At 43.0% G+C, this 26,213-nt stretch overlaps 1 protein-coding gene and 1 long non-coding RNA gene across 2 annotated transcripts in view; one reads left to right on the top strand and one right to left on the bottom strand.

The window, feature by feature from the left end:
- LOC117530869 (protein shisa-6) overlaps positions 1-12,234 on the top strand; it is a 184,729-nt gene extending 172,495 nt beyond the window's left edge. The window contains 4 exon segments of the mRNA XM_034193817.1: positions 3,473-3,625; positions 5,709-5,812; positions 10,275-10,884; positions 10,887-12,234. Of these exon segments, the coding sequence (XP_034049708.1) occupies positions 3,473-3,625; positions 5,709-5,812; positions 10,275-10,884; positions 10,887-11,119 (1,100 nt within the window). The 3' untranslated portion in view covers positions 11,120-12,234.
- Positions 5,499-14,464, bottom strand: LOC117530871. The gene is made up of 3 exons (XR_004566463.1): positions 14,299-14,464; positions 11,187-11,192; positions 5,499-5,510 (listed from the first exon to the last, which is right to left on the bottom strand). It is a non-coding gene; the product is annotated as an uncharacterized LOC117530871 (long non-coding RNA).
- Positions 14,465-26,213: the final 11,749 nt, after the last annotated feature.

Below are 26,213 nucleotides of genomic sequence, written 5' to 3'. Positions count from 1 at the left end.
GTCAAGCTAATGACTAATGCTAGAAATGTTTAGCAATTGCAGCAAAGTATAGTGCCACCATCTGTTCTGGGGTGGTAAAGCTCTGCGGCATGCAGACTGCAATAATGCAAAGATGCAAATATGCATTAATAAACAAACTGTTTTGTGCCCGCTCTTTTTTTTTTTTTTTTTTTTTGCAAATTTCGTAACTTTGTCGCTGACTAAAAATCTAATCTTGCAACTACCAACAAATCTAGTGATTTTTATTCCACATAAACTGGACAGTTTTTAATTAAATAGTTAATTGAATACAATAACATGACAAAACAAGATACCTACATATATATGCACACAAACAAAAAAACAAGGAAACAATATAATTCACCCTTCAAGAGAACAAGATGCCGTTCAGCTTCCCGCCATGTGCAAATTACTTAATCTAGCGTCTTTTAGGGAAAATTCATTTACTTATTTATGCTCCGCTTACAAACATCCATCCCATGCCCGCAAATCATGCCATTTGATTGAGTGCAGGTTGTGTCAGTGGGCGTGTCTCACAGAGTGCAGGTCGGCTCAGTGGGCGTGTCTCACAGAGTGCAGGTCGGCTCAGTGGGCGTGTCTCACAGAGTGCAGATTGTGTCATTGGGCGTGTCTCACAGAGTGCAGGTCGTGTCAGTGGGCGTGTCTCGCAGAGTGCAGGTCGCGTCAGTGGGCGTGTCTCACAGAGTGCAGGTCGCGTCAGTGGGCGTGTCTCACAGAGTGCAGGTTGCGTCAGTGGGCGTGTCTCGCAGGGGAAACATTAGTTCATATATGGATTTCTGCAACATATGATAAAAAAGTCTAAAACGAGCCGTCTCTGGCGTAAATTCTTATTCTTGTGTCGCTTCCACATGTGCACTTGTGGCACTTTAAGAATGTTCAACTCCAAATCCCAGCGAAATTATTCTGTAGATGAAAACTAATTTTGCACAATGTGACACCTTTAAGAGAAAGTTTTGCAAAGACTATTTGACCCAGGTCTGTGGTCGTGTGCGTGGTGATGCAGCAGTGACGTCACTAACAGCATGGCGCTCTCTGACTCGATCCTCCCTCACCAATGCAGCGTTTCAGTCAGATCGTTCACATCCTTCAGACTCCCTCCCTGCAGCTCCCTGGACCCCCCCTGCTGTTGCACGGCCCTGCCACCACCTCTCTGTCCTGGTCTCTCTTCGAGTATTAAAGCCAGCCTTCTTATCTCCCACTTCCTCTCTCCTATTTCCCTTCCTTCCCTCCATCCTGCAGCAGCCACTAAAGCCCTGTTTTTATCTGGAGTGTGGCGCGGAGCCGCGCCCATGCCCGCTGCTCTGCACTGCGTGACAGACTCACAGCTCGCAGCGAAATAGAGCAAGAGTAAAAAAGAAAAGGAGATAGGGACAGACAAGAAAGAATTAAGGAGCGAAGAAAAGTGGGTGGCGGCATGCTAGGACAGATAAGATTGACAGAGCGAGCAAGACGGCGTGAATGGGACAGGCTGCCATGTGATGTTTTGTGTCAGTGTATGTACATGTGCACCACAGAGATAACGAATAAGAGAGGGGCGAGAATAAAAGAGGGCTTTGGTCCAAAGACCTTCCTGGCATCATATCACGACGCATCAGCGACAAACGGTGCAGGTGCTGCTCCCGCGCAGCGTCCCAGGTTGCATCACAACCCTGTCACCAGCAGGGCTGCTGTCCAGCACATGTCTGTGGTTTGGTGTGTCCTTTCCTCTCGTCAAACCCTCGTCACCTGTGAAGTCCGGGCGCCGCTGCGGGCGCCCCCACTCCCTCATCGGCGCCACAAACAAGCTGGAGTTTGAGACACGCAGCCATTTCTCAGAGGCAGAAGCGCTGTCGTCTCGTTCCTCGACTTCAAGCTCAGCGCCGCCGCAAAAGCACAGAAAATGAATAAATCATTATTAAACTGAAAAATGCAATAGGTTAGCAGGGAGCTAATCACTGCTGTGTGAACTTTACGCTGCATTTAAAGACAACAATAATCAATTATTTACTCTTGGAGACATTCAGACTCTACAGGGGTAATTCTAGTGTATTTTAGCATGTTTTACTCAGAATATGGTTTTGTAATGAGCTCACGAGCAGCTTCTTCATATAACCAAAAGTTTAATGGAACATTTAAACATTTTGGAAAAAATTTGAAGCCAATGAATAGACTATAAAGGAGGCCTGCTTTAGCCTAGCTTAGCATGAAGACTTGAGGCAAGCTGAAACAGCTAGCTAGCTAGCTGGCTGGCACGCTCCAAAGTTATAAAGTACATGTTTTGGCATGTGAACGATTGACACCAAGTATGCTTGTAAAAGCAAAAACATACAGATAACATGGTAGCTTGGGTTTGTGTGTGTGTGTGTCCATTTGTACAGTAGCATAATAGCTTAGCTTGTGTGACCTGCTCTTAAAATAAAATATCTTCTATAAAAGATTTGAGGTCATTCTCATACCACAAGAAATTCCACTCCAAGTCTTAAAATATCAACTACAATCTTTAAAAAGTACTTTCGTTCGCAGGCAAAGAATGCGGTGAAGCGTCATGTTAGCTACATGACGTCATGTTAGCTAAGACAATCATCGATTTTAATATGTTAGTTTAATATGTTTGCTGCACTGTGTCTACCCACCACATATCCATGGTTTTTGTGGAATTGTTTGATGGTGTCCTAACACAAGTAAAACAGTTGGTCAGTTTCAGGAACAACTATGTGATTTATTAGCCTCTTGCTAACAGACGTGATAGCGAGAGCTGTGATTATTGAGCGGAAGTATCGTGTGGCAAAAAGTACACAGAAATTATTTGTTTCTCAGAGGATTAGGGGAAAAGCCTTTCAATTCTGTCTCCTTTTTTGCCTTTTTAAAAAGTTTTTATTCATTTATTTATGCAAATATTGAGTATGAGTACAATGACACCAAATTGTGGAACGGCACTGTGACAACAAAATTCAATTAATGTTAAATTAATGCAAACAGGAATCGGGACAGTTCGATTACTGAAATTGGTTCCGTACAAAAGATGCTCAACTTAAGAAAATTAAAGTCTGCGTGACTGACAGGCCATTAGCTAAAACACGAGCAGCGACGGAGACACTGGTGAGTGAGTTTTGTATCCTGATAGATCGGCGCTGGCCGCCTGCCTCCAGTTTTTCTCCTCAGCTACGCTAAACAAATCCTGATTTAAGGGATTAATGACTTCAAAGTCGGTCTTCTCACCCAAAGAGTTCTTCGAAGTTGTGATGAGCTGATTTCAGATCTGCCTCTGAGAAACACCTTCATGACCAAAACTCCAACTTGTCCACCAGCTCACTCGTCCCTGTTCTACTTGGGCAGGTGGTGGGATCCATAGCGGCTGCCTGAGGGTGTAACACTGGCTAACTTTTTTTTGTTGGGTTGGTGGTGGGGGGGTGGAAGAAGCCATCCTGCCCATATTTTCTCTTCCTTCCTGTCTGTCTGTATGTGTCTACAGAAAACAATCGGATAAGCGGCATCCTGACCTCGCAGACGGAACCCTACGACCTGTCTTTCTCACGCTCCTTCCAGAGCCTGTCTCACCTGCCGCCCTCCTACGAGGCGGCCGTCAAAGCTGACCTCAACCGATTTTCGTCCCTGAAGAGACTCAGTAGGTCCAAGTTTACTGCACTAATGCAAGAGAAGGCACCCACCCTGATGCCCTGCATGACAAAAAATAATAATGATCCTGCATTAAAGTGTGTTTTCCCGACTCCTCAACGGGAGCTACCGAGTGATTCCCAAATGTGTCATCTGTGAAAATGATTGGCCCAATCCACATGGACGTCCAGCTGTACAGAGAAATATTCATGCACAATTTTCTGGATATATTTGCAGCTCACACTTCCAATTACGTGATCATTTAAGTGGGTAAAGAAGGCCTTAGAAAATCCCAACTCTGATCTCTCACAAAACCAACCTAGTCATCTCAAGACACCGAGTCATTGATATTTCACACTTCTCTCGTCTCCACTTAAAGGCTGCAGCCACGTTTTTTCTTGGATCGTATAAGTGCATTAGATGGCTTCTTGTGCCTGTCCCGGCTCGGTATTGATTTAGGGATGCTACGCTGGATTCTGCTGCATAATGAGGTCCCGTCTCGTGGTATTCTCTAAGTGGAACGCAAATATTCCTTAAGGCTTGTGTAATTTCATTGTGGCTGCCCCACTTCACCGCTGGCTTACAGTCAAAGTGAAGGATGACGATCCACAACTCAACTTTCATTCCACGTTGACTTACGGCCTGAGCTGCCAGGCACCGTTTGAAACAAACTGGTGAATCCTTCGTTGGATTCACGGTGATTTAAGACATATTAGGAGAAAAAAAGAACACATTCTTCTGCTTGAAGAACATCTTCAGAATTAACATAACAGTTGTGCATAGATGGGAACAAAACCAAAGGAATTGCCAAAGATAGCAGCCTGTACTTTAGACATAATGTTAAAATGGAAACACATCCTCCGGCAGCATCCTTCATTTTTTCACCGCCGTCTTTTCTGCTTCCAAAGCAAATTATTTGTTGCAGCAAATAGCCAAAAGGGTGCTGTTTCTTTTTGTTGCTCAACTGCTGATAGATAATGTTGGATTGTGCTCGAGCGAAGACAGAGAAGTGTTTTCATTGTTGGAATAATAACAGAGAAGAATGCCACTGCTTATTAGTGCAAATTGGTACCAAACTGGAGAAAAGCACTTCGCCCATCGCGGCGAACGACAGCATGCATCATACGTTATTCATTCCCAATATGATAATGTGGTTGAGTTTGCAATATCATGCCTACATCTTCAAGACCATTGTGCCTCCAAAAAGGAACATCCTGTTTTTATTCTCTTATAATGAGTCAATTTGCATTAAGGTGAAGAGGTCTCCTCGCCGTAATTTATTTTTACTGTATAAATCACATCAGCATTCACCTCTGACTCACGACGTCAAGTTAATAATTCATACTAGTGCTCAGAAAGAATAAAGACGTGGCCTCTTAGTTTGGAGGGACTTTAAATGTTTCCATTTTCTGAATGATTTATGCTGCATTCCTCATCGTTGTGACGAGATGTCAGACAGATCGTGTAAACGTGTCCCACTTTGTGTGGTTGTGTCATGACAGACGAAGTCTTGATGCATGGGTTTGTGGCATGAAGTCGAGGCGACTGTTCGCAAGCAAAAACAGTTTCTGGAAATGTCTTCCTGTCCTCCGATGTGCTCGGAATGCATGCTGTACTTGTTTGTGGACATGACTGAGGGTGAAAACATCCACTCGAGGACGTGAAACACTCGCAGTCCTCAGTGTGACTGTGCGGTGATGTCATTAGCTTTGCAGCATGTTGTAACACGAGGTGCCTGCGTGCTTCCTTCCACATCTGTATAATACCACAGTGTTTGTTTATAGACTTCTGTGTGACCTTTGAAAAGTTCGCTCCCACAGTTTGCGTCGCCTGTAGAATCCCAGATGAAGCCTGGATGTGTGAATGTTATGTGCCGAGCATGTAATATGCTGTCTCTCTCCATTTTCTCCTCCCCCTTGGCGAGCTGGGAAAGGCGAACACCAACTGTGTCCTCTGCATTTTGTTTGACGCTCTCCGCTCCAGCTCCGTCTGATTACTTCCCGTGCCTTCTAACACCTAGCCGCGTTCGCCACCTGTCAATCCAACACTCACCCTCCTGCTTGTGTGTTTTTGTGTCCATGTGTCCTCTGCAGCGGATAAAGAAGTGGAAGATTACTACACTCGGAAGCGTCACCTGCCTGACCTGGCAGCGAGAGGCACTCTGCCGTTGCATGTTCTCAAAATAAGTCAAGAACAGGTGGGTATACAAATGCAACGTTACAGACAAAACCGAGGCCATGCCGGCACAGACTAATTAGCTAATGAACCTGGAGATAAACACACACACGTGCAGCAGCAATACAGACAGTTCTGTCAGCGGTTTCCAGACGCCGGGCGCTATTTGTCTGGTACGCGCTCCATCCACACATCGCTGTGCGAGTTGTTGTCAAATGGAGGTTGTTGTTGGGTGGAGCCATCAAGGATCTCACAGCAGGGACAGGAATTGGTTATCACAAAACTCTAACCTCACTCAACAACAAAGGCAGCGTCTGGACAGCAACCAGCAGAGACAGCGTTGTGTGAAAAGTGACTTTTAAAAGGTGACAGTCAGTTCTAAAACAGAGGGGTCCAGATCATCAAGATGGAAAAAGACAAAAGCAGACATGAAGCTCCTTACCGCCATATTTTTTTCTGCCAGGTTTGCGTTGGCTTTTTGTGGTGGTGGGGATCAATATTCATGATATTGTATTATTTAAAGTTAATGATATAATGTCCATTTTTAAAAGTACAGAATTGATATAATTCTAAACAGTTGGTGGTTGAAACAAGGTGAGCATGTAGTACCACTTCCATTCAGCAAAGGGTGCCATGTGTTGAAGACAATCTGAGTATTACATGAAATCAGGTTCAACTTCATCAACAGACTTAAAATAAATAAATAAATAATGGCAGACTGCAAGAGGTTTCTCCAGAAATTAATTTGAGCACATCCATCCATCCATTTTCTTCCGCTTTATCCGGAGTCAGGTTGCAGGGGCAGCAGCTCAAGCAAAGCCGCCCAGACCTCCCGATCCATACACACCAACCCCTAGGCGTTCCCAAGCCAGCTGCAAGACGTAGTCCCTCCAGCGTGTCCTGGGTCTTGCCTGGGCATCCTCCCGATGGGACGTGCCCGGAACACCTCTCCAGCGTGGTGTCCAGGCGGCATCCGAAAAAGATGCCCGAGCCACCTCGGCTGGCTCCTTTCGACATGGAGGAGCAGCGGCTCGACTCCGAGCTCCTCCCGAGTGACCGAGCTCCTCACCCTATCTCTAAGGGAGCGCCCAGCCACCCTGTGGAAGAAACTCATCTCGGCCACTTGTACGCGATCTTGTTCATTTGGTCATGAACCAAATCTCATGACTGTAGGTGAGGGTCAGAACGTAGATCAATCGATAAATCGATACAGCGACCGCATCACTGCAGACGCTGCACCGATCCATCTGTTGATCTCATGCTCCATCCGTCCCTCACTCATGAACAAGACCCCGAGATACTTAAACTCCTCCACTTGGAGGGCCCGCCCTCCTGTGGGTTCACCACCAGCAGAGAGGGCTATGGGGGTGGGGTGCAGAGGACTGTGGCCTCTGGCTGTCGGGACATGGAATAAGTAATCATCTGTCTCCCTAAGTGAAAGTTCATTTGACCCAAAGTCACTCCAGCAGTACCAGAGGACCGTGATGCTTCCAGCCTTACTGTATGGTTGTGAGACTTGGACCTTAATCAGTAACCTGAGATGATGAGTGGATGTCTTTAGAACTAGTTCTCTTCAGAGAATCCTTAGTTACCACTGGTACCGTTGTGGACTGACATGTCTAGAATGCAATTGGGAACCCAACCATGAAGTGTTTTAAAGGTTACCAGTAATGTCCTAAAATCAATTCCAAAACTCACTGGAAGACGCGGAGGCAAGCATGGGAATACTGTGGTGTCTAGATGTTTACCTGAAAGAACGAAAGGTAAAAGATCTTGAACACTAAACAAATTACGGTATTTGAACGTTCTGCAAAAGGAGGAATTTTACAACAATCATGGCTCTGCAGTGCGATGATACGTCAAGAACTAGTCTGTCAGAATCTGGTCTCCAACAACTTGAAAACTTGAATTAATAGTGGTAAAGAACATGGCAAGTGTCAAATGCAATGCTTGCTTTCATAAGTTCTTCCAAACATGATGCTGAAGCTTCTTTACGTGACGCCCACCCTCCACTTTCGAAATCACTGAGTGATAAGAGCGCCTGGCCTCTGAATAACGTTTACTGAACTGGGCCATACAGTTTATAAAGCACTGCCATATGGTGACAGATTCAAAGAAATCAACATAAATGTCTGAGTTCTCTACGTGAAACCAGAACAGCACCAGTATGCCGAGGCATTGATTCCACAAGTCTCTGCAACTCTCCAGGAGGGATGGAAAACTATTTCTCCCAAAGACATTCTCTAATTTGATGTTTTGATGATGGTGGTGAAGCACACCTCAGTCCAAAAGCTCCCATAGCTGTTCAACTGAGTTGAGATGTGGTTGTTGCATTTTTATTCAAGGCACAGAGCACGACTGGCTGTTAACTGCTTAATTTTGCGATGCAGTGTGCCTGCATTCTTTATGTTTGTCTGCTCATTTATTCAGGGTTTTCTGTTAATCTGTCACCCATCCATGTATGTGTATTTAGTCAATCTGGGAAGAAATTTGAGTTCAGTTAATTGTAATTTACATTAATTAGCATCATTAAAGAAGGTATAACCTAACATTTCGTCATTAGGTACAGTCTAATGTTTCTTCATTAGGTACAGTCTAACGTTTCTTAGATACAGTCTAACATTTCTTTGTTAGGTACAGTCTAATGTTTCTTCGTTAGGTACAGTCTAACGTTTCTTAGGTACAGTCTAACATGTCTTAATTAGGTAGAGTCTAACGTTTCTTAATTAGGTAGAGTCTAACGTTTCTTAGGTACAGTCTAATATTTCTTTGTTAGGTACAGTCTAATATTTCTTTGTTAGGTACAGTCAATGTTTCTTCGTTAGGTACAGTCTAACGTTTCTTAGGTACAGTCTAACATTTCTTCATTAGGTAGAGTCTAACGTTTCTTAGGTACAGTCTAATATTTCTTTGTTAGGTACAGTCTAATATTTCTTTGTTAGGTACAGTCAATGTTTCTTCGTTAGGTACAGTCTAACGTTTCTTAGGTACAGTCTAACATTTCTTCATTAGGTAGAGTCTAACGTTTCTTAGGTACAGTCTAATATTTCTTCGTTAGGTACAGTCTAATATTTCTTCGTTAGGTACAGTCTAACATTTCTTAGGTACAGTCTAATATTTCTTAGGTACAGTCTAATATTTCTTCGTTAGGTACAGTCTAATGTTTCTTCGTTAGGTACAGTCTAACGTTTCTTAGGTACAGTCTAACATTTCTTCATTAGGTAGAGTCTAACGTTTCTTAGGTACAGTCTAATATTTCTTCGTTAGGTACAGTCTAACGTTTCTTAGGTACAGTCTAACATTTCTTCGTTAGGTACAGTCTAACGTTTCTTAGGTACAGTTTAACGTTTCTTCATTAGGTACAGTCTAAAGTTTCTTCTTTAGGTACAGTCTAACTTTTCTTCGTTAGGTACAGTTAGGTACATTTGTTCTGGTAATTCGCACTTGTGTTTTGAATCAAGTTCACTTTGTGACATAATCTACACAAATTTCCTGCTCTACACAAGTTAAAAGTGTTCTAAAATCAGTGAGTTTTGCAGTCAGTTGTAAGATGAGACTTAAACAATGCAGAGCATTAATTCTTATTATGTGGTTAGTAACTGCGCTAGCTAGCTTGCCGGCTAGTTAGATCAAACCAGCTTCTGCGCTGTTTCTGAAGTATTGCTCATCAGAAGGCTTGGTAAGATTCGGGTTCAGATTATGTTTTTGTCCTGAAACTCTTTTTACCAGCAGTCTTCTGTGAATCAGAACATCGCCGCCTAACTCAGCCGTGGCTTGGGAAAGCAGCTAAGTCGACTATCTTGCATGAAGCTATCTTAAAAGTGCGCATGCTGAGCTTATTTGGGAGCAAGTTATGCATTCTGATAAAATGTGTTCTCACTGGATGACATCAGCATGCTACCAAACTTCACCGAAAAAAGTCACTTTGAAGCTGGAAGAGAACTGATTAGCACCAGAATCACAAAAAAAATACCACCTGCAGGAGTCGCAAGAAGTCACCGTGCCACCAAGCCTCCAGCCTGCCTGTTTGCAAAATCTGTGCATGAAACGTGTGCGCACAGGTCCAGAGTGGCAGGATGTTGTCTTTTTTGTTCTGCAGTGGTCATGCTTTATTTGTAACTCATGCTGCTCTGAGTTTCTTGTCATTACTTTCTCTACAAGTAATTAATTCCAATCTGTGTTCAGCTGCTGTCAGTGAAAATCAACACGCCCTTTACTGGTCTATCAAAATAAAAGCCTTCTACTATTAAATGCATTGTTGACAGAGAAATTCAGAGTAGCAGAGTGGTTCTGATGTACTGGAGGAAATAGTCCCCTGGAACGGTAAATTATGCAAATTTTGCAGATGAACTATAATTACCCCCACGCCCCACTTTATTAACCCACACACACAGTTATTTGTTAGACGCTGTAGCAGTGGGTGACAGAGCCTTTTACCCCCTTGGTTCTGAATAAACCCACGTCATTTATCTTTTACTCAGCAGCACCGGGAACAGCAGCAGCAGCTCCAGAACCAGCCCCCGCAGTCCTCCATCTCACAGGTCCCTCCCCAATCGCACTCCTCACAGCAGCAGTCCCAGCAAAGGCAAAGGCCCCGTCGGGTCCAGAGGGCCATGTCCCAGGATCGTGTCCTTTCACCGCAGCGGGCCCTGCACCAGGATTACAACATGTCTTCTAATGGTATGTCCCCGTACGGAGGTCGGATCCTGTCAGATGAACAGCTCCTGTCCGCCGAACGTCTTCGATCCCAGGAACGTCTTTTGCCGCAGGACCGACACACTTCCCAAGACCGCCTGTATTCCAAGGATCGCATGTACTCCAAGGACAGACTGCTGTCACAGGAACACCTCTACCCAAAAGACCGCCACTACTCACAAGATCGTCTCTACTCACAAGACCGCCTGTATTCACAAGACCGCCTCCTGTCCCAGGATCCTCTGCTTTCACCAGAGAAGTTCATGATGTCGCTGAAGCGAGATATGGTGAGCAGCGTCTCCGGAGGATTTCACGGCAGCGACAAGTCAATGTCGCGAGCCATCTCGCACACGGACGTGTTCATACCAACCACACCTCTTATGGATCGCTACAAGATGACCAAATGCACTCCCATCCCAGTGCCTCTAACAACAGCAGTGCGGCACCAGGAGCAGGAGGTGCTGCGCACACCAACACTTTAGTCATGAACCAGACAGTATCTAAGAGGCAGGCGTTTGCCTCCAGACGGACCCACACTGTGGAGCAGCTCCAATACATCCCTCAGCACCACCAGCAGCAGCAACAACAGCCGCAGCACTACCGCACAGGTAGCAAGACTGAGGTGACTGTGTAGGAGCAGCCTACCTGGACTGCACCGCGGGGTGCGCGAAGCTGGGGGCTCGACCAGAGTCGGTGGGTACTCTGGCCTTTGATTAGAGTAGGACGATGGTGACTTTACATCATTTGACTGACCTTCCTGCAGGAGAAAGGAACATCCACTTACTGTGAGAGACCGGAATAACGAGCTACACTGTACACTGCATCTGAAACCAGAAAAGGTTGTTTCATGTGTGGACGGATAGGTGTGGCATCATCCAGCTAACTAGCTGACTATTATTTCCGCTGTCTTGATTTGACCACAGGCTACAGTCTCATGCTGTGTATGTTTTAGTGCGACAAAACCACTGACATTTGTCTTTAAAGCTTTGCCAACCCCCTTTTCGTCCACCGAAATTAATCGATGACCTTTTCTGGCAAATTCTAAAAGGGCTTTGCATGGTTAAACACATGGACCGAGTCCCCCGTGACTTCTGTTGTGCAACAAAACGTCACCGCGGGTGATGAACTCGGGTGAACCTGTGATGACTTTATAAATAAGGAACTGAAAGAAAAGAAGCGTTTGTACACCCCGTCCTGCTCAGACATAGAATCTCGATGAGAGAAATCGAAATGGATGTTATTAGCACTTTGATTTGGTGCCTCTGACAGATAGTCCATTTCTTTAAAAAAAACAAAAAACAAAAAAAAAAACCAAAGTGGTTTTGTGGGTTACAAAGCACAATCAATTAAAATCAATTTTTGATTAGTGACGGCGGGTTTTTTTCTTTGCTTCCAATAGACGACTGTAAATAAGCTATTCTAGAAGCAGTATTATGGACACGTCTGTACTGGATGGGATTTGTAGACTGTCTGTTTTCAATAGATTCTTTAAAAAAATAAAGTATAAATCACTGTTTTGTGAGTTCAGAATAGAACCCCACTTAACCAAGTGTTTGAAAGGATAAATTAATACTCTAATGTGTGTCTTTGCGGAACTGAGAAATGAATGAATGTGTTGTTAACAGATATAACGTTAATATTTGGATGTAGATTGTGTTTCATTGACATCGACGGAGTTTAACATCACGGTAATGGATTATAATGCCTGTAAAGTTGGGTGAAATAAACATCCATATTTTTCTAAACAAATCAACACATCTTCCGTTACAGATTTTTGTGTATTTGGATCTCCCTCAAAAAAAAAAAAGACACTGTAGTTTTGACTCATACTATTTTATCTGTACGGTGACATTTCTTGGATGGTGTTTGTTTAGTTCGATGGGGGCGGGATCTCATCACTTGAGTTTGACCTCCACATGAGCAGCTAGAAGGGTTCACTTCAATAATATTCAGTGTGACAAATGGTCAAAGGCTGTCAAAGGATTTCCTGAGTACAAATGCCAGAACTTCCCACCAACAGCCACTGTTCATGTAACTACAACAAATTCAGATGAAACATGGTGAAAAAAACCTTCCCTGGCAAAGAGCAGAATGGAACTTTCTGGTGACTCTGTGCGAATGCACCTAGAATGTTTTGTATCCTGGCAGATGTTTGATGGTCCTTTGCGTCTTTATGGTGTGATAACATGACATTTTTCTTAACAAGTTGGACTCAAAGGTGTTGCATCACTAGTTTTTGACCTGTAGCTTGGACCCACTTTATGTTCCCGAAAAGATAAAAAAAAAAAAAAAAAAAAAAAAAGCTTTTTTTTGTTCCATGTTCATCTGAGCAACACAAAACAAAAGCTGTGGGCACACTCAGGATCTGCTAAGCGAACTGTAACCCTGCAGTGTTGTGAAATGAGCATTTGTGCGAGCTTGGTGACAGAGGGACTTCTTGCGGCTCTGCCACGTCCACTGTGGGTTCATTGTTGAACTACAAATACAAGGAGAAATATTTGGTAACCGAGTCACAGCCTGACTTCAACCAGAGAGCACGTGTACGTGTAGAATACATTATGTCTGTCATATGTTTGGGGTATTAGCATGTTCATGCAATATAACTGTTGTAAACATTTGACAAATATAATTTTAACCCTTGAAGCCCTGAAAAGGTTTAAATCAATACTTTCAGAACATTGTATTCTGTCAAAATCTACCACACGTTGAGTGAAACATTTCAATTAAACCTGAATAACAATAAACAAAGTGGAGCAACCCCAGTGAAGAAATTATTAATATGGGATATGAAATGAGCTTTAATACAACCCCAAATGGGAAAAGTCTGGGGCAGAATGCAGAATACAAGTTCAAAGATAAAACCTGCAGGGATCCTGTCGTTGACTTTGGCTTGTGTTTCATTGCAGACAGTATGAACCCCAGATCTTTCATGTTTTGTGTGGTCAACTTTATTTCATTTAATATACATCCATTCCTGCATTTCAGGCCTGAGATGTGTTCCAAAAAAAAACAAACAAACACTGAGATGGGACTAAATCACTGCTAGGAATGAGGTAAAAAAGAGAATTAAATAATGATGTTATTGCAAACAGGTGACATCAACAGGTAACCAAAATCATGACTTGGTACAACAGCGATGTTCACGAAAGGCTGAGTCTTTGAGGAGCAAAGGTGGGCAGTTTTGTCAATAAAAATTAAAAAGTTACTGAAATGTTTAAAAACAAATATTCCTCAAAGAAAGATGGGAAGGGATTTGCATATTTCTCTATTGACAGTGGTTAATATCATTAAATGATCCAGTGAATCTGGAGGAATTTCAGTCACTAAACTGAACACCCATGATCTCTGATCCCTCAGAAGGCATTGCATCAAGAACAATCATTCATCAATAGCTGATATAACCGCATGGGTAAGAAATTACTTTGTGAAACCTTTGTCTGTTACAGCAACATGGAGTTACATTCACAAATGCAACTGAAAAATTTACTGTGCAAAAAGAAGCCTCATCCTGTTCAGAAACAGTGTCAACTTCTCTGGGCTCAGAGGCTTCTGGGTTGGACCATCACACAGTGGAAACATGTACTGTGGTCAGATAAATCAGTATTCCAGATCTTTTCAGGAAGAAATGGACGTTGCATGATCCATAGATTAAAAGGAACATCTAGACTGTTATCAGCATCAAGTCCAAAAGCCAAGTTCTGTCATAGTACAGCGTTGTGTCAGCTTCCTTGGCAAAGGTGATACATGATTCTGTGATGCAACATTAACGTAAGTAGACTCAAATTTGAGAGCAACATGTGTCTTCAAGATGACGTGTTTTCCAGGGACGTCCATGTATTTTTTCAACAAGACAATACAAAACCACATTCTGCACACATTACAAAGACGTGGCTGCAGAAGAAGATGGTACGGGTACTGGACCGGCCTGCCAGCAATCCTGACCTGTCCCCAGTAGAGAATGTGTGGAGCATTTTGAAATAAAAAAAAAAATGTAACAACAACCCCATAGTGTTGGACACCTTATGACATGTCTGTGGGAAAAATGGGAGAAAATAACATCTGAAATGCTTCATCTGCTAGTGTCTTCAATGCCAAAACATCTTAAGAGAAGCAACAGCAACATTGTAACGTCATAAAAGCTTTAGCATCTCAAGTTTTTATTTAAATGTTGCAGGCCTGAAATGCAGGAATGGATGAAATGAAGTTGACCAAACCATGAACTATCTCGGGTTCATGCTATCTGCAAAGAAATAAATGTCAAAGTGTTTGTTTGCATTTTCTACACGTCCAAACCTTTTCTGCCTTGGGGTTGCATTTAAAAGTTATACACCATAATTTTAGGAATCAAGTGATAAATTTGGCACGACAATAACAAATACAGTCACCTTGTGAAACGTTAATGCGCAAAATGTGCTTCTGTGGGGAATTTAGGGCAAATCTGTTCACGTTTGTTGGATATGAAGAAATCATGAACATTTTTATCAACATGCACATGTAAATATTGACGCATTTTGGGCTAATTTTAACGATAATAGCAGGTCAACAAATGCTCAAATAACATCAGATTATCTGAAATCCTGAAAAATTCAGCAAGCTTTGAAGACTTGAGCGTAACTTGTTGCAAATTTTACAAAGTTCTTCTGTTTGTTTTTTACCAGCTGCAAAGCTAAATTGCCTTGCTAGTTTGCTCATGAAATAATAAAGTCACAAATAGTTGACATGTACTATTCAGTGTCTTACAACTGACTGGAAAGCGTATAAATCTGATTTTCAAAGACTTTATACTTCAGAAGGATTTTATAAAAGTGAATAGTTAAACAGACAGCTAGCAGTTGTTAAGCTACGTTAGCCCCAACAAATGAATATACTTAAAGTTTATCTAAAGTTTAAGTAAACTTCAAGTTTACTTCCTGAGTACACTTTATAGTATACTCATAATGTTACTATTTCTATACTTCTTGGGAAAAATTGGTCCACTTTTTAAGTATACTTATAGGTACACGTTAGACATAACAGTTGTAAAGTTTGAGTACACAGCTAGTTTTGTCTTTACAGTCTAAGTGAGCTTATATAGGTACTACTGTAGTAATACTTTTAACTACTTTCCAGTCTGATTGGGATTTGATCCAAGAACCATGCACCTTGTTTATGTGTTACCTGAAGACACTTGCGTCTTATAGCTACAAGTATACTCAGGAGTATACGCCAAGTATAGATATTTTTTGTATACATGTCAGTAAACTGATTATGCTTTAAGAATAGTATGTTAATTATACATCTGATAAGTAAAAACATACTCACTTATTTTTAGTTTAAAAGCGATATGCTGTTGTTAAACCTGGATAAACATTTTGCTCAGGGATTCCATCACTGTTTTTGCGAGAAACGGCTCTAAGGCCTTGTTCTCACTGACCACGGCGGTATATCTCAACTGATGAGATATTCCCTGCTGCCAGAGTAACTAGCTGGCAGAAATATTTGTATAATTGCGACTCTCGTCGGCAAAGAGTAAAGGTTTGATGTTGGAGTCACACACCTTATCTCTCAGTAGGTCCCAGCCGAAGCTGACAGCGTCATGATGATATACGGCCGTGGCGTCGGCCACGGCACTACTTCAATTTGACATCTGAATTAATACGGTCAACTTTAATGCTGGTCAGTGCAATTTCAGACCTCGTTTAAATTCATGGAAAGCTACGGGTGTGAACAATTCTCACAGCAAACAATAGCGCTGGCAATTGAGGCTGCGTACAAACCGGGGGGTGGGGGGGTGGATAAAAAACAAAAACAAAAAAACAAAATCAGACTAAGTCAGAGTTTCCAATTTATGGGGATCCTGTACCCCATCAGCATTTAAATGAAAATATGAGTCTGCAGTCAGAATGAGTCTGGACGGGAAGCAGCTGAAGTGTAATCCCGGAAAACCGCTGCAACTCAAGTGCAGGCGAGAAGAACGAACTGGCCAAGAACACGGCTTTCCATAAAATAATCATCAGCTTTCAAACCGCTTTTCCATATTTCATACGCCATGCCTTCAATCCGCTATGTATTTCATTATCCGTCCTTCCTACATTTAATGCCAACATGATCCAGGAGCAGAGTGCTTATTTCGTTAGTGAAAAATTTAGTGTCCTCGTGTTCGTGCTTGGCGGCCCGACATCATGCGGTGCTTTCAGACGCTCAATTCTGGATTTACGGTATAGGACAAAAAAAAAAAAAAATAAATGTTTCCGTGTGACACTCAAAGGTTCTGATGAAAAATGTCAGGAGGTCGTCTTTTTTATCATCTGACAGAAAACTGAAATGAACCTTCAAGAGACTTTTGTTCTGGTTTGTACAAAATACTTCAGCGTGCAGAGTCACATGACGGAAAACTACAACGCACGACTAAAGGAGAAGTTCACGATTTTTAACGATCTAACAGCCTTGCTAATGGAAGGTACTTTTACATATTTGTAATGTTTTAAAACATCACATCAGTGCTTGAATTTTTTTTCCTCATTCATAAAGTCATTTTAAGAACTAGAGCGCTCCTAGAGCACAAACCACCGCCAACACATTACTCGTAGAGATAAAGATCACACAAAAACTGCTAAAATGATTTTCTTGAAAGTTGGTCAAAGGGTTGGACACGGGCCAAGGAAGGTGCCATGAACTTTTGGCGAGGATCTGATTAAGGGGGCAGGTCCAGCAAATGTTTTCCCTGCTTTCTTTCAAATTACAAGATCTGCCATTTTTCAAAATTTTCAGGAGTTTTTCACGAGATAATCCAGATACCAGCACTCTACAAACACATGGACTTTTCATCAAGCTCTGCAGGCTACATCATCTGTTGAGAAATTCACAAAAACGTTGAAAAATGTCCCATTGTGCAACATTAAAGAAAAGGGAAAGAACTTTCTGGACCCGCCCCCTTAATTGGATCTGCTCCAGAACTTTCTTCCTTGACCCACAGCCCACCAGACTGTTTCAACAAAATCACTTTAGTCACTTCTACGTAATCGTGGCCAACAGACCAAAAGCACTGAAAACATAACCTTCTTGGAAGAGACAGAAAATTTAAGAGTGTGACAAACAGGAATATGGTAAAAAGTGAGTAAGTGTGCACAAAGGAGACAAATGAGGGAACTCTAAAGGAGCTACATACCACAGTGGCAGTGACTGGAGAGCTTTTGTGTCTTATTTCACCCACACACACACACACACACACACAAAAATGTCTTTCTTTGCAGGGAGAACATCGCATCTTCCACCAAATCATGCTTGGATTCCTCCACTGCTTCCTCTGTGCACCACAGACTGAGTGAAGTTAGGTCATGTCAAGGACAATCACACCATGGCACAGATGGCAAGAAATTAGGCAGAAAACAGATCTACCCTCACCTCTCAAAAGTAACCATCTACCTAACACAGCCAGGTGGAACGTGGGCGTGTCCTTTGGCCTTCTGCAGCCCCTGGGGTCGTCAACACTCAGGCACGTACGTGTTGGATCACACAGAGAGAAATGCACCACATCGCCAAAATTTCATCGCGGGCGTTCCCTCATAATGATGAATCTCTGAAACAACAACAACAACAAAAAAAAACCTGTCCAAGAATGTTGTCAGACCAGAACAACCTCTCAAACAGTCCATGAGTGACCCCTAGTGGTCTGTGAGGATATTGGTAAAATATCACATTTTAAATTTATTTATGTTAACTTAAAAGCGTTTCTCAAAGTGTTTAAAATTGGCTCCAAAGGCTAACAGTGCTGTAACATACCGTTGGAGCGGTAAGCAGACCTCTTGTTTTTGGATATTTGGGGAGTCAGGTGGTCCACAAGATTCTTTTATTTGGATAAGTGGTCTATGCTCTGAAATTCTTTTTTGAAACACTGGACTAGAATCGTAGCTTTTTCCCAGACAGGGAGCTCTTCCAGGTGATTAAGGGCTCCAACTTGACTCAAAACTGGCGTTCCTTCTCCTCAATGAGTAAGGGGGGGGGGGGGGGGGGGGGGGGGGGGGGGTTGAACACTGGTGCTGGTGCTTTAGTCCGATATGTATTGGTATTAAATTATTTGCAGGACCTTGAAGGTGCTCTAGAGCCAGACAACATTCACTGTGTGTTGGTACAGACCGCACATGCTGGTTTAAACTTCGTTCGGGCGTTTTGTGGGCACTGTGAGTTTGTCTAAATTCTTAATGTGGGTCCAGGATGTGTTTCTGCAGCAACGTTCTGACTGATGGGTCAGTAAGTGCACAGAATCCATCACTGCAACACCCGACTCCAGTCATTTGCAACAACCTCAGATTGGAGGCAGCTACCAGACATTTGCTGGTTGACAGACACCAGATTCACATAATAATTAGCAACTCATTAACTCTGTCAATATTAATTAAGCTAATTTCCAACCCCGGCCACAACTCACCACTCGGAGAGTTAGTTTGGGAAGCAGCTAAAAAGCAGCGTGGACGGGGACGTGTGCAATCACTGACTGCATGATGAGGGCTGGATTCAGCTCAAGTGACGGCTCTGCCACAGCCAACTGCTGAAGGGGAGGAAGAGCGGTGCAGACAAAAACACAACCTGAGACAACACTGGGCTCTTCTTCATCCATTTAAATGCCTGTTGTGAAGGAGACTGCAAGCGAAGTCACTTAGCAGCACAGCTGCTTGGCACAACAAGAGATTCCTCAGTGCACAGAAGGAATCTGATTTGAATTTGCAATGCATGACACGCCGTTTGGTGGGAAGTGTCACGCAACAGTTACCACTTTGCAGAGACGGTTTCCATTAATAAATAAAAAAATGTACATATATACAAACATACATACAGTAGTGTTCAGAATAATAGTAGTGCTATGTGACTAAAAAGATTAATCCAGGTTTTGAGTATATTTCTTATTGTTACATGGGAAACAAGGTACCAGTAGATTCAGTAGATTCTCACAAATCCAACAAGACCAAGCTTTCATGATATGCACACTCTTAAGGCTACAAAATTGGGCTATTAGTAAAAAAAAAAAAAGTAGAAAAGGGGGTGTTCACAATAATAGTAGTGTGGCATTCAGTCAGTGAGTTCGTCAATTATGTGGAACAAACAGGTGTGAATCAGGTGTCCCCTATTTAAGGAAGAAGCCAGCACCTGTTGAACATGCTTTTCTCTTTGACAGCCTGATGAAAATGGGACGTTCAAGACATTGTTCAGAAGAACAGCGTAGTTTGATTAAAAAGTTGATTAAAAAATGTTTCTTCTACTATGGTGTTGGGCCTATATATCGCATACCAGGTATCATGGATCAGTTTGGATATGTCAAAATACTTGAAGAGGTCATGTTGCCTTATGCTGAAGAGGACATGCCCTTGAAATGAGTGTTTCAACAAGACAATGACCCCAAGCACACTAGTAAACCAGCAAAATCTTGGTTCCAAACCAACAAAATTAATGCCTCGCAGATGTGAAGAAATCATGAAAAACTGTGGTTATACAACTAAATACTAGTTTAGTGATTCACAGGATTGCTAAAAAAAACAGTTTGAACACAATAGTTTTGAGTTTGTAGCGTCAACAGCAGATGCTACTATTATTGTGAACACCCCCTTTTCTACTTTTTTTTACTAATAGCCCAATTTCATAGCTTTAAGAGTGTGAATATCATGAATGCTTGGTCTTGTTGGATTTGTGAGAATCTACTGAATCTACTGGTACCTTGTTTCCCATGTAACAATAAGAAATATACTCAAAACCTGGATTAATCTTTTTAGTCACATAGCACTACTATTATTCTGAACACTACTGTACACATATACGAGGTCTGTCCATAAAGTATCGTACCTTTTTATTTTTTTTTTAACTATATGGATTTGATTCATATGTTTTCACGTCAGCCAAGCTTGAACCCTTGTGTGCATGCGTGAGTTTTTCCACACCTGTCGGTGACGTCATTGGCCTGTGAGCACGCTTTGTGTTAGGAGTGGTCCCGCCCTGTCATCGGATTTTCATTGTCTGGAAATGGCGGAATGATTTGGGGTTTTTTCCATCAGAATTTTTTCAGAAGCTGTTAGAGACTGGCACCTGGAAACCATTCCAAAAATTTATCTGGCTTTCGGTGAAAATTTTACGGGCTTCACAGAGAATAAGGACTATTACTACAGGTTTAAGGACCCCTTTAAGGACGCTCGGTGCACCACGCTCTGAGCTGCGACGACGCGGCACAAGCCACCGGACCATTTTTTTGTGGAAAAAGTTTTAGATCTTTGAGTTCATCTCATACAAAATGGGAGCAAAGCCAAAAGTGTTGCGTTTATATTTTTGTTGAGTGTATATATATACGAGGGCTGTCAATAAAGTATAGGTCCTTTTTATTTTTTTCAAAAACTATATGGATTTCATTCATATGTTTTTACGTCAAACATGCTTGAACCCTCGTGCGCATGCATGAGTTTTTCCACGCCTGTCGGTGACGTCATTCGCCTGTGAGCACTCCTTGTGGGAGGAGTCGTCCAGCCCCTCGTCGGAATTCCTTTGTCTGAGAAGTTGCTGAGAGACTGGCGCTTTGTTTGATCAAAATTTTTTCTAAACCTGTGAGACACATCGAAGTGGACACAGTTCGAAAAATTAAGTTGGTTTTCGGTGAAAATTTTAACGGCTGATGAGAGATTTTGAGGTGATACTGTCGCTTTAAGGACTTCCCACAGAGCGAGACGTCGTGCAGCGCTCTCAGGCGCCGTCGTCAGCCTGTTTCAAGCTGAAAACCTCCACATTTCAGGCTCTATTGATCCAGGACGTCGTGAGAGAACAGAGAAGTTTCAGAAGAAGTCGGTTTCAGCATTTTATCCGGATATTCCACTGTTAAAGGAGATTTTTTTAATGAAAGACATGCGGACAGGTCCGCGCGTCGGGACGCAGCCGGCGCGGTGCGGCGGCACAGGGAAAACACCTCCGTGTTGATAACCATTTGTAAAATCCAGGCGGCTTTTGATGGCTTTCAGTGGAGTGAGTATATGAGAGATTGTTTAACAGCTGGACATGATCCAACTTGTCCTTAAGGCTTCCAACAGAGGTGTTTTTCCTGTGGCGGAGCGTCGCAGCGGCTGCGAGCCGACGCTGCAATCCGCCCGCATGTCTTTCATTAAAAAAATCTCCTTTAACAGTGGAATATCCAGATAAAATGCTGAAACCGACTTCTTCTGAAACTTCTCTGTTCTCTCACGACGTCCTGGATCAATCGAGCCTGAAATGTGGAGGTTTTCAGCTTGAAACAGGCTGACGACGGCGCCTGGGACCACTGCACGACATCTCGCTCCGTGGGAAGTCCTTAAAGCGACAGTATCACCTCAAAATCTCTCATCAGCTGTTAAAATTTTCACCGAAAACCAGCTTAATTTTTCGAACCGTGTCCACTTCGATGTGTCTCACAGGTTTAGAAAAAATTTTGATCAAACAAAGCGCCGGTCTCTCAGCAACTTCTCAGACAAAGGAATTCCAACGAGGAGCTGGACGACTCCTCCCACAAGGAGTGCTCAAAGGCGAATGACGTCACCGACAGGCGTGGAAAAACTCACGCATGCGCACGAGGGTTCAAGCATGTCTGACGTAAAAACATATGAATGAAATCCATAGTTTTTGAAAAAAATAAAAAGGACCTATACTTTATTGACAGACCTCGTATATATATATATATATATATATATATATATATATATATATATATATATATATATACACGAGGTCTGTTAGAAAAGTATCAGACCTTTTTATTTTTTGCAAAAACCTGATGGATCTGAATCACGTGTGCTTGCATGAGCAAACCTTGAACCTTCGTGTGCATACGTGAACTTTTTCACGCCTGTGGATTACATCATTTTCTGGCAAGCAGCCTTTGTGTGAGGATGTGCAGTGCACTCGGCAGATTTTCATTTCAAGGAAAAAGACGGAACGACTGGAGCAGCGCCGCATCAAATTTTGCCAGAAACTGGGTGACAGCCAGGTGGAAACCATTCGGATGATTCAGACGGTTTTCAGTGACTTTTCAGTCGTGTGACTATCCGAGAAATTGTGGAAGAGGTGGGCATGTCACAGCATGTCCTGTGAGACTTCAACACGGAGGCGCTTTTGCTCCGCCGTCAGAAGCAGCATGAATTTCACAGCCACTCTTTTCATGGTCAAATCTTCTGTCTTCTACAGTGGAAAGTACTGAAAAAGTGCTGATGTCCACCTCTTCTGCAATTTCTCGGACAGTCACACGACGGTCCCGCATCACCACAGCGTTCACTTTGGAAATGATCTGGTCATTTCAGCATGTTGATGGCCGACCGGAGCGTGGCTCGCTCTCCACCGTTGTGCAGACGTCTTTAAACTCTGTGATGCCCACAGGATTGTTACCGAAAGCCGTCTGAATCATCCAAATGGTTTCCACCTGGCTGTCGCCCAGTTTGTGGCAAAATTTGATGCGGCACTGCTCCAGTCGTTCCATCTTTTTCCTTGAAATGAAAATCTGCCGAGCGCACAACACACGTCCCACACAAAGGCTGCTTACCAGGAAATGACGCAATCGACAGACGTGAAAAAGTTCACGCATGCGCACAAAGGTTCAAGGTTTGCTCATGCAAGCACACGTGATTCTAAATCCATCAGGTTTTTGCAAAAAATAAAAAGGTCCGATACTTTTCTAACAGACCTCGTGTGTGGTGCATCTGGACACTATCCACAGCACTACACATTGCATGTTACAGCCTTATTCCAAATTGGCTGGAATTCATTTTTTTCCCCTCAAAATTCTACACACAATACCCCATAATGACGATGTGAAAAAGTTTTTATTTTTGTAACAGACCTCGTATATGTATGTATGTGTCTGTGTGCATATGTATGTATACACACACCCTCCTCTTTTTTTGGGGGGGGGGGCATGATACATATGGTGACGTTATCTCGGCTATTATTATTATTGAGGCGTCCCGCAGTCTCGTCCTTACACTATATTCACATTTGCGTTCTGCACGCTTACATACGAGGTATCTTATAAAACTAACCGGCAGTTTTATAAAAAAAAAAACTATATGGATTTGATTGACATGCGATTACACCAATCATGCTTGAACCCTCGTGCGCATGCGTGAGTTTTTTCACGCGTGTCGGTGACGTCATTTCCCTGTGGGCAGGCCTTGTGTGAGATGTGGTCCCGCCCTCTCGGCTGAATTCCTTTGTTTCACACGCTGCTCGAGACGGCGCGCGTTGCTTTATCAAACTTTTTTCTGGACCTGTGAGGAATATCCGAGTGGACACTATTCGAGAAATTCAGCTGGTTTTCGGTGAAAAGTTTAACGGCTGATGAGAGATTATGGGGTGTTTCTGTCGGTGTAAGGACTTCCCACGGAGCGGGACGTCCTGCAGCGCTTCCAGGCGCCGTCGTCGGCCTGTTTCAAGCTGAAATCATCGTAATGTAAGGCTCTGTTGACCCAGGACGTCGTGAGAGAACAGAGAAGATTCAGAAGAGGCTGGCATGAGGAGTTTATGCAGACATTCCACTGTTTAAGGACATTTTGTAATGAAAGACGTGCGCGCAAATTCGCCGAGTCATTTCCGTGACGACTCGGCAAATCTGTGTGCACCGCGACAGGAAAAACACCTCCGTGTTGAAAACCATTTGTAAAATTCAGGCAGCTTTTGATGGCTTTCAACAAGTGAGTAACTGAGAAATTGTTTAACAGCTTGGGCATGTTCCAACTTGTCCGTTAAGGTTTCCAACGGAGGTGTTTTTCCTGTCGTGACCCCCCGCGGTTGGGTCCGGCCCGACATGCGACTCTGCCTGCATGTTCTTTCATTACAAAATGTCCGTTAACAATGGAATGTCCGAATAAACTCCTCATGCCGACTTCTTCTGAAAGTTCTCTGTTCTCTGACGACTTACTCGGTCAACAGAGCCTGAAATGTGGAAGTTTTCAACTTGAAACGGTGAGACGCTGCCGCCTCGAAGTGCAGATCGCCGTCAGGTGCCATGGGCCGTCCTTACGGCGACACTACCAGACCAAAATCTCTCATCAGCCGTTAAAATTTTTACCGAAAACCAGCTGAATTTATCGAATGGTGTCCACTCAGTTGTGCCTTACAGTTTTGAAAAAATTTTGATCAAACAAAGCAGCAGTCTCTGAGCCATTCCTAAACAATGAAAAAATCAACGAGAGGGTGGGCCACTCCTCACTCAAAGACTGCCCACAGGCGAATGACGTAACCGACAGGCGTGAAAAAACTCTTGCATGCCCACGAGGGTTCAAGCATGTCTGATGTAATCACACGTGATTCAAATCCATATGGTTTTTGAAAAAAATAATAAGGTCGTATACTAACTCATCTCTATAGAATTCACATTTGTGGCTTCTCCGGACTGACCTGTAACCTAGCAACCGCCTGACGTCTCACACAGCAGATGATTAAAGGTACCTTCTTTCCATTCTGAGCATGAACTCTTTGATAGATTTCCCCACATCCACTACAGAATTCTGCCCACAGTTGCAGGCCAAGAATACTCATATTACCCACAAATACGAAATATGAATTTCCACGCTGATTTTAGCCTTTTGAGGCTGAAGCTCCACAGCCGCCACACACACACACACACACACACACACACACACTAGCATTTGCTCTGCAGGGGCTGTTTTTTTAAGGCTTCTGTAAGAGAACTCTGAGGACCCAAGCGAAGCTCAGACTCACAGTCTGCACTGCTCCAAAGGCCAGAATAAAACATATGGAGACAAATGCAGGGCAAACGTTTTGTCCCTTACGAGACAATACTGTAAATTCAAAATAGGAGGGGGCAGTGGCATTGTGAGTGACCACACTGCAAAGCTCTTCAGTATGGTCACTATCACTATGGCTCATCTATCGCCCTCCTAAATTTAACAAAGATTTTATAAATGACTTTTCTGACTTTGTGGCAGGTATTGTTCTTAATAGTAATGCATTTTTAATTGCTGGGGATTTTAATATTCATGTTTGTTGTCCATCCAAGCCCTTGGTCAATGACTTTCTTAATGTTGTGGACTCTTTTAATCTTAAGCAGGCAGTAAATGTCCCGAGGGTCATACTCTGGACCTTATCTTATTCAGTGGTCTAAATGTGAACGTCATAGAGATCTGTAACGCAGGCATATCGGACCATTTTCCTGTGCTTTTTTCTGTCGTGGTGTCCTCCACTATTAGGAAACAATGCGTTCCGGCGCGCCAGCGGCGCACTATCTGCCCTGCTACTGCGCCACTCTTTTCTGCTGCATTTCATGCTTCTGAACTTAAGTCTTACGATTCTAATACAAATATTGATGAGTTGGTTAGCTTGTTCAATACTACGTGTTCAGAGATTCTCAACGTTGTCGCCCCTTTCACTAATCGGTGTGCAAAACGCTCAGAGCCATGGCACAATGATTTTACGCGCGCACGCAGACGGGAATGCCGCTGTGCAGAACGGAAATGGAAGAAAGATCAACTTCAAGTATCACTGGAGATTTTAAGACATTCACTTGCGAATTATCAAGATGCTGTTAAGGTCTTATTATCTCGCCTTGAATCGTGTTGGATTAAATGGCACAGTGCTCAAATGGTTTAAGTCCTATTTGACTGGTCGGTGCTTTTCTGTAAACCTTGGTCCCTTTGCGTCACAGAAAGCCCCTTTGACTTGTGGAGTACCTCAGGGTTCAATTTTAGGGCCAATTTTATTTTCGCTTTATTTGCTTCCTTTAGGATCAATTTTTA

This window comes from Thalassophryne amazonica, chromosome 18 (assembly GCF_902500255.1).
Source record: "Thalassophryne amazonica chromosome 18, fThaAma1.1, whole genome shotgun sequence".
Classification (NCBI taxonomy): domain Eukaryota; kingdom Metazoa; phylum Chordata; class Actinopteri; order Batrachoidiformes; family Batrachoididae; genus Thalassophryne; species Thalassophryne amazonica.
The sequence above is the reverse complement of the archived record's forward strand: the minus strand, read 5'-3'. Positions and strand labels throughout refer to the sequence as shown.